This window comes from Merops nubicus, unplaced genomic scaffold, assembly GCF_000691845.1.
Source record: "Merops nubicus isolate BGI_N331 unplaced genomic scaffold, ASM69184v1 scaffold6896, whole genome shotgun sequence".
In the NCBI taxonomy this organism is placed as follows: Eukaryota; Metazoa; Chordata; class Aves; order Coraciiformes; family Meropidae; genus Merops; species Merops nubicus.
In genome coordinates this window covers 41229-49797 of record NW_008614247.1, presented here as the reverse complement: position 1 = coordinate 49797, position 8569 = coordinate 41229, and the positions used below count along the sequence as shown (strand labels likewise).

At 46.2% G+C, this 8569-nt stretch overlaps 1 protein-coding gene across 1 annotated transcript in view; it reads right to left on the bottom strand.

The window, feature by feature from the left end:
- PPM1H (protein phosphatase, Mg2+/Mn2+ dependent, 1H) overlaps positions 1-8569 on the bottom strand; it is a gene marked incomplete at its 5' end in the record, with an annotated part of 50757 nt that overhangs the window by 4241 nt on the left and 37947 nt on the right. The window contains 2 exons of the mRNA XM_008942146.1: positions 1458-1609; positions 8411-8518. Coding sequence (XP_008940394.1) covers positions 1458-1609; positions 8411-8518 — 260 coding nt within the window. The remainder of the gene's footprint in view (positions 1-1457; positions 1610-8410; positions 8519-8569) is intronic.

Genomic DNA, 8569 nt, shown 5'->3' with positions numbered 1-8569 from the left:
TGCTGAAGCAGAGGCAGCCCTTGGCTGTCATTCATACCACATCTCTTCAGCGCAAGGAGGTGGGGAAGGTCAAAATATTGCAGTTGCAGCTTCATGCTAATCATCCATTCTCCTGACAATTGAGTGCTTGCAGCAAAACCTCTTTTAGCATTCTGTGTTTGTAAGTGTCAGGGCAAGAAAATACTGCTTGCAAGTTACTTTGAAGCAGCTCTCACTTTAAAACCCAAGTAGTTGTCAGGATGTCCACACCCGATTGTCTTCCTCATTTGCTGATGCAGAACAGGGCTGACCCTGTGAAGATGACCACTTAGAAATATGAGGAATGACAAGCATTTTGAGATGGGTTTCCCAATGTCCTCAAGAGCTGCCACATCTAAACAACTGCAGCTTGAGCTCTCACATTGTCTTGTGTGTTTTCACTTGGCTGCTGAGATATCCCAGAGCTCATTTCTGAAGCTCTGCTTTCCGCAGGCCAGCTGGGGATGGGTAAAAGCTTTTCCTCACTCCCAGCCCAGGGCGAGGGCAGAAGATAGCGACAGCCAGGCCTGAATCCAGGAGCAACACACACTTTCCTTCCTCAACAGTCCCCAGAGAGGATAAAGCTCTTTCTCCTTCCAGTCCTCCCTTTTACAAGTGAGAGGCTTCTGATCTCTAGCGTAATGTTTTAACTGACGGTGACGCTGAACCGGGCAGCAGACAGAGCTGGGCTCCCTGCCCCCCAGCCAGCACCGGGAACTCGTTTGTTTGTTTGCTTGATGGTGTATCTTAAAGATGGAAACTGATCAAGGAAGAGGTGATTAAGACAGGACAATGAAAAGGATGAGGTTAAAACTGTGAAATGAAACAGAATTGAAGTAAATGAAATAGAAGCAGACTTTCCACTTATTTCCACCTGATTTGTCACCACACCTGTCCTGCAGCTGGTAGCACTGAGCATCCCCTACTGAAAGTGGGTTTAAAAGTCACAGCATGACCAGGAATGAGTGGGAAGCACAACATGCAGTATTTTCACATACAGACAGAGTGAGAGAGAGAAAGAGATGCTGATGATGTCCTAGTGAGAAACAATCTTTTGTGTTACGGGACTATACAGAGAAGAGTTAAGTGGAAACCTGTGACTGCTGGAGACACAGACCTGCTGCCATGTTATTTTAAGACCTCAGCCTCTTACAGTTTCCACAGGACCTTATACAGCAAACAAACTGGATCTCAAGCCAAGACAGCATGATCCCACAACTATTCCTTTGAAGGCAGGCAATTCTTAGTTATAGATGCACCCACCTCCCTACCCAAAACCCTCTGATTTGCTTGTAGAGGCTCGATCCAACTTAGAAAAATGTGTTCTAACAAGTGTTGAATATTTAGTGAAAGTTATTCGTATCGTACTTTCTACAAAAATGTGTTACCAGAACATGCTCTTCTGTGGAGAAGCTTGAAAATCAGAGATGAGCACAAACCTGTGGGGATCATCAGGGTCACAGTTTGGTAGAAAATTAGTGACAGCTTCTGCCACTTCTTCATTTAACAGCACATCCCAGAGTCCATCAGTAGCTAGGATCAGAACATCATCTGGCCCATGCTCGTACTGCAGGAGGTCATAGACTCTCACCTAAAACAAAGACACCCAAGACACATCCATGAGGACACTGCTGGACCTGCTTGTGCAACATTGCTGAGTTTGGCTGTGATTTGGCAGGTCTGGCCAGGGCACTGAAACATCTCTTCCACAGCACTGCCGGGGTCTGTCTCCAATTTAGCCCTTGAGAAGGCAACCCTTCCTGCCTTGGCTCAGTGTGACTCGAGTGCTGACCCCTGCCTGGATGGATGCAGTGCCCCTAAGCCAGGCTGTAAAGCACCGTGCCACTTGCTGCCAGCTGGTCTTGAAGCCTCTTCCTCCTCCTCCCAGCAGCCTGGTTTCAGTGTGTGAGGCTCTTCCCTATCCTTGGCAGGACTAGTCATATGGAAACTGAATAATTTATTTGATGAATTTTTGATATTTCTAATAAAATATTCACAAATAATTGTTTTCACTGTTTGTCCAGATCCATTTAACTCTGCCAGATAAATTGCATGTTTGGAAATGTCTGAGTGGCAGAAGGCTTCGCATTCACTTTGCTAGATCTGAGGCAGCTGCTGCACTCAAGACTTAGGCCTGAGCAAGTGACTGGTTCCATAAAGCAGAAAAAAATATTTATCAGCTCAGTTATGTGCATCTGTTCAGCAGCCAGTGCCCGACTCGCTGTCTGCACAAGAGCAGCCCCCAGGCTTACCCACGCTATTGAAACACCCACTGGCTTCACCACGGCAGTCCGCAGCCACAGCTGGGCTGAGTGCTGCTGCTGGGGGAGGCCGGGAGCTGAGGGGGCAGACATGGCAGGGGCGTGATGACCAGGAGACCGTCAGCTGAGCCAGGAGATGAAGAAAGGTCACGGCAAGTGTTTCAAACCAAGCCTTTGGCCGGGTGTAGCCCTCCTTCCAGCACAGCCCGTGCTGCAGCTGACAAAGCGCCCGCGCTACGAAGCGCTCACGGGCACTTCACCCCAGCAAGAACCACGTCTGGAAAGCAGTGTGACAACCCTAGCACGGCAGACAGGAGGCAACCATCACCTGCATGAAGCTTGGAAACGGTGCACCTCATCACACACCCTGCCTCGGCCTTGGGCTCCACTAACAGCAGTGGCAGGCAGAACGTTTGTCAGAACCATCTGACATAACGAGAAAGTACGAGCTGCTTTATTCTCCCTCCTGGTGCATTCTCCCCTGAGGAGACGTAGAGCAGGCAATGCATGTAAAATGCCTGGACCTTTTAATGTAATTATCATTTTATGGGACTGCAACCAGTACTGGAGGAGGGGGGTGGGGGGAAATTCACCTAGACCTGACTGCTAATTCTTACTTGTTCACCTTTCATTCAGAAGCACAAGAAGGTCATTCGCAAAATGTAACCTTCACTTCATTATCTGAGGTAGCAGCTGAATAAGGAATTTGGAGAGGATTAAAGTCAAGGCAAGATACTCTCTTCATTAGAGCGTATCTCCTTACTCAGACTGAGTGGGAATACTCTTATAGAAAAGATTCTTACGTGCAGCACAGCTCCCATCTCAAGCCCATTGCACGGAACATAGTAGCTGTGATTCCCCCAAATTTAGTTCAGCCTACAACAGCCTAGAGTTTCAACTCAGAAATCACTGGGGTGGGGGGGATAAGTTGGCCAACACAGCCATCAATAAGCACCATGTGTTTTGGTCATATCTCTTTGGTATGGGCAAAAATTTAGAACACTGGGGTTGGTGCCCAGGGGTGCACTCAGTAGCAAGCCCCTTGTAGGAATAACCAAGCTTTGAACATTAGCACTAAGAAAAACATATCTACCATGGCTCTCCCACTCAGAAAGGGACACGCTACACCACACAAGACTTTTTTGCAGCACTGTTGGAGAAGGTGGAAGGAAACCAAGACCATGCATCACTGATCCAAATTGTCCTGAAATGAACACTTTTGTCTGACTGGGGAGTGGCACTGGGGCAGATAAGAAACTTGTCAAAGGTACCTGCAGCCAGTCCACAGGTCAAAAGGTCCAAATCCTTGGTGTAGCGCAACGCTAAAGGAACACCAAGAACATATCATTTTACAAAGAACATCTTTAGGTTTTTGGGGAGAAAAAATAAAACAAAGCAGTCACTGGTTTTATGAGTAATCTGTAAACAAGGTAGCTACTTCCTAATAGCTTTGTGAACTGAGTACCTCCAGAAAAAAGTGCAGTTAGGAAGGAACTAGATGTCAGAAGAGGTGCAGAGAAGGATGGGGGGGGGAGCAATAAGGAATGCTAGGCTAAGGAAAAGAGAGTGCTAAGGTTATAGGAGGAAAGCTTGGGGCAACTTCAGGTAAGATTCAGACCAAGAAGAACCAGACAGACAGGCAACAAAACGTTCACTGAAATACAGCTTTGTTTTCCTGTTACTGCAGCAGCAACGCATTAGGGCAGCCATGTCCACAAACCCAGTATTGCACAGCCCAGCTAGTGCCTGTGACAGTGGCCAGACACTGGCTGGCAGTGCAGAGGTCTCCTCAACTGGTGCTGTACCCTCGACAAATTTCCTTGCAATTCCTCCCCAAATCTTTAATCTTTTCCTTTAATCTTTTCCTGGTTGCTTCTGCAGCCAGATGTCAATCCTCATAATGTCCCACAGAACTCACGACCTCTGCCCCTAGTGGTTTGGGCTATGAATGTTCTGTCCTCTGTCACCCGTGCTATCCCAAAGGTCTTGTCAGCAACTCCTCCCAGCCTACCAGCCCCTTCTCTGCTGTGCTGCCCTGTCAAACTTTCTCACTGTTAACATCTCTCTGGAGCATCAGGGCAGCCCTCAAAGGAGCCTAGTTTGGTCACCATACGTCTCCGATCTACTGATGTCTTTCTTGATGTAGAGCAGCTGAGCTATTAACTAGCTAGACTTGACTTTAGTATGCAGAAAATGTAAAAAGCCAGCTATAAGGAGGGGGCACCAGAACCTCATTAGCACAGACACCCATGACAATGTGCATCAGGTCACACTATATTTTATCCCGCGGGTACTTACAGACCTCTGCTGACAGGGAACTGCAGATAGATCCTGCTAGAGCCCACAGTCACACGTGCCAGCTTTCTGAGCGCGCGTTACGCAGTTTGTCACATAACACAGGCCTTTCTTCAATCCAAATATTTGTTTCTCATATTGCTCACCTACATGCAGTCACAAGCGTTGAGAAAAATGCTCTGGGCAAGCAAGCAATGCACAAACAGGTGGGCTGGTTCCATATTTACATTTCAAATGGATCTACCCACCAGACAAACCGGGCGTTTGGCTCCCAAAAAGGCCCAGAGCAGCTCAGCGAAGGCGCCGTGGCTCATTTGCCAGGTTTGTTTTTAAGAGGCAGCCAACGCGAGTCCCTGCGGCTGGAAAAGCGTTCACAGCCGAGCGACACGTGAGCCTGCAGCCACCTGAGGTGCTCCTCAGCAGCCAGCCCCAGGGGAATTCAAGCCAAACAACAGCCCGCATTCACTCGCCTGCACTATTGATCAACTCGGCTCCTTCAATAAATTAAGTCCTTTCTTAATTGTATCGTCCCTCTTTATGCGCGGTGTTATCCAGCACAGCTTCGCTGGCAAACGACGAGATCTTTCAATACCACCCTCCAAGTAATTTATATGTAAATAATAAAAAGCGGGTCCCAACACTGCTCCCTGCAGCACTCACCAATTAATCTCCTTTTAGCTTTTTACTGCCACCCTTTGTTTCCTGCCCTTTAGCCAATTTCCAGTAGACTGTGCCAACTTTCCACTTAGTCTGTAGCTTCATATCTTTAAAATTAATAACCTGTGAGGCAGAACAGTTTCTCTAACGTTTTCTGAGAAATCAAAGTGCTCATGCAAGACCATCTACTGCATTTATTATTATTTTTTTAATTCTCTGGTAGACATAACCCTGAAGGACTTCAAGCCACTGAAGTGTGATGTTTGCTTCTTGAAACCACCTTGACTCCCTTTGATCATACTGTACTTCTGCAAGTATTTGCCTCGTTTGCTCCTTTCAGCGGTGTAATTCCTAAAGATTTCTCCAGAAGGCAGATGTGAACCTAAGACAGTCTCCTTTGACATGTTTGTGGAGCTGTCAGAAAGACTTTACTAACCTACTGGAACAAGAAAAATTCTCCTTCATTACCTTCTTGTAATTTGCTGTGGTGGCTGCCTTCAGGTTCATCACTGGCAAGGGCCAAATGCTGCTGTCGGAGCCACACCTCTGCCACCAAACAGCTGAGCTGCCACTCAGAAAGTATCAGGATGAAATTCTGCTTTTCAGCTGCAACAAGGTGGCTCTTGCTGAGCTTGAAAAAGGAGCATTTCCTGCTGAAAGCTTTCAAATGAACTGTTCCATTACGAAAAATAAATATTTAATTCCATGCCAGACAGCCTCAGCCATGGCTTGCCTGCTTTGTGCTACTCCAGTTCATTATAAAAGGCTCAATTCTCTAGAGCTCACCAACCTACAGAAGTCCTCCAAATCTGGTCTCGTAACAGCTGAGCCACTGAATCCTGATTATATTTGTCAGTCTTGGCTACATGACTTGTCCTCCCATAGCCTGGCACTTTATCAAAGTATTATTTCACCATCCTCAAATTACTTTTATATGCCTATTTCTGGATGTAGTCTCAGGGATGTTTGCCTTTCCTCTACCTCAAATTTGGTGGACATGGCATACCAGAGCTTTGTCATGCTGGAAGTAAAACGTTCTGAAATTTCACCAACTTGGGCAAGGATGCTGTAATTATGGCACAGAAACATAAGTCAGAGGACTTGGATCCTCCTTCTGTCACGACTCACTGTGAGCCTTAATTTCCTGTGCCTCCCTTTTTCCAGTTCTGGAAACCAGACATTGTGCTTCCTACCTCTATATAAGCAACTCAAAATCCAATACTGCAAAAAGTCCAAATACGAACGCTGCTCGACGCCACTGCCTTCACTTCCAAGTGCCAAGCTTCCCAGATGGCAACATAAAGATGTTGTTTCTTAATGCTGGTTTCTGTGCAAGGTGCACTGTGCATGTCTGGACAGAACAAGTCAGGGAAAAACAGGAGGAGATAAAGCACTGAGGCTCTCTTTGGGAAGAGGAGGACAAAATGATTAAGAGAAGAAGGTGCCATGGAAAGCGAGTTGGAGCATATGTTACTCCCTTATAAGACACACAGCTTTTCTTTTTTGCCAGTATCTCTAAATTGAGGTGGCTGGTGTTCAGTCTTTCCTCCTCCTGCCCTCACAGAGTTCTGCTGAATTTAGCTGTGAAGGCAACGTGGAAACAAAGCCAATTTTTCTTGCCTTTCGCAAAGCAGTTAAGAGATCTTGAAACGTGGATAGCATACAAACTGGATGGCATATTCCAGAATGTGAACACGTACGGACACACTCCGCACAAATCAGAAAAGCCCACAAGAAGCTTTGGTTTATACACACAGACAAATACTGCAGCAGCAATTGGCAGAGATGGTTCTGCTGAGATACTGTGCTGCAGCCATTACGTACTCCAGAAACAGTGGGTCTCACCATGCCAGAAAGAAAAATAAACAGGTAGAATTGCATCATTTTCCTGGCACTAAACAAATCCATCACAGTGATGAGGGCAGAGTTGCTGCCTGCTTGGCTGAGAACAGGAGCAGCTCCCAAGTGAGGAGCTTCAAAAAAACCACACATTCAAAGTGGGGAAAGGGAAGGTATTTGACTGTCAGCAAAGAAACATGAAGAAGTGGCTCTCTGTAGCTCCCCCTCTTTTCTTCAGGGCCAAAATCTCTCAGTACTTTTTAAAATTTTTATTTTTGAAGTCTCAAAGATGTTCTAAGCAAGGTTAACTTAGTTTGTTTCCTCCCTAGCAGTGTTGTGTCATCTGTGTATTTTCATTCTCCTGCACTGCTATAGCAAGCAATATATTCAAGGTCAAATACTGGGCATGTTTAAAACTCCAGCAAGCCAGTTGATGGTGGATGGCTCTTAGCATCTGGGCCATGGAAGTGAAGCCTCCTCTTTTTGTGCAGTTATCAGATGGTTTACCCTTGCTTAATATTTTATGAAAAATGTGTGTCATCTGTTCCTTGATGCAGGAACAGGAATGCAGTTACAGAGGGGGAAAAAAAAAAGCAAGGTTTGCATGTTTCTTGTTAACAAATACATTCAAATCCCCTTGGAAGGCTTGATATCCTTCGCTGGAATTGTTTGTGGCGAGGCAAGTCAAAATGATGGAGGCATTTAAAACTACCCCTAACACAAACACTGCATAATCCCCTCGTTATACCATCATTTGGGAATGCACGCTGCCATTTCTGCCATTATTTGGTGTTTGCACAAAACCGTCATAAAGAATTAAGAACTGGAGGTGAAGGGGCAGACAGATGGAAGTACACAGCACTCTTCCAATTGCTCTTGGCATTTTCCTGCTTAAGAGTTGATCTGGCAGCCTCTGTGTAATGCAGAATACTAAACTACCATGGAAGGCATTCAGTGCTCCCTTCTGGAGAACACAGACTTACACCAGCTTCTGTGAAGGCAGCATGATCTAGGCCTCAAGGGTAAGCTGAAGCACACGAAGGTGGGGAGAGATGGGTGCTGCCACACCGAATGGCTATGGGATAAGCACAGACCAAGGAGTGAGAGGGCATCAATACTCTGCCAGGGATGTGGAGCAACGGGAGCCAGGGCACTTAGTTGGGGAACTTACCACATTCTTACTATGTGGATGTTACTAACATGTTGCACTTTTGGGAAGGGCAGCATGTCACCTGGACTGGACCACCATCAGAATGGACAATTTGGGAAGAACAAATAAACACATGAAGTATATTTATTTCTCTTCCCCAATTCAGGTAGTTGAACCTTGGCTGTTTTACCTCAGGAGATGAGGAGAGGAAAGGTTTGATGTATATGTTGGAGTCGTGCACCTTCAGGTCATGGTCTCCCAATCCTCGGGTCACTCCAATTGTTGCCATAACCCGAGCCTGGAAATAAAGAAAAGCGACGAAATAAAAACTTATTACATGCAATGTGTC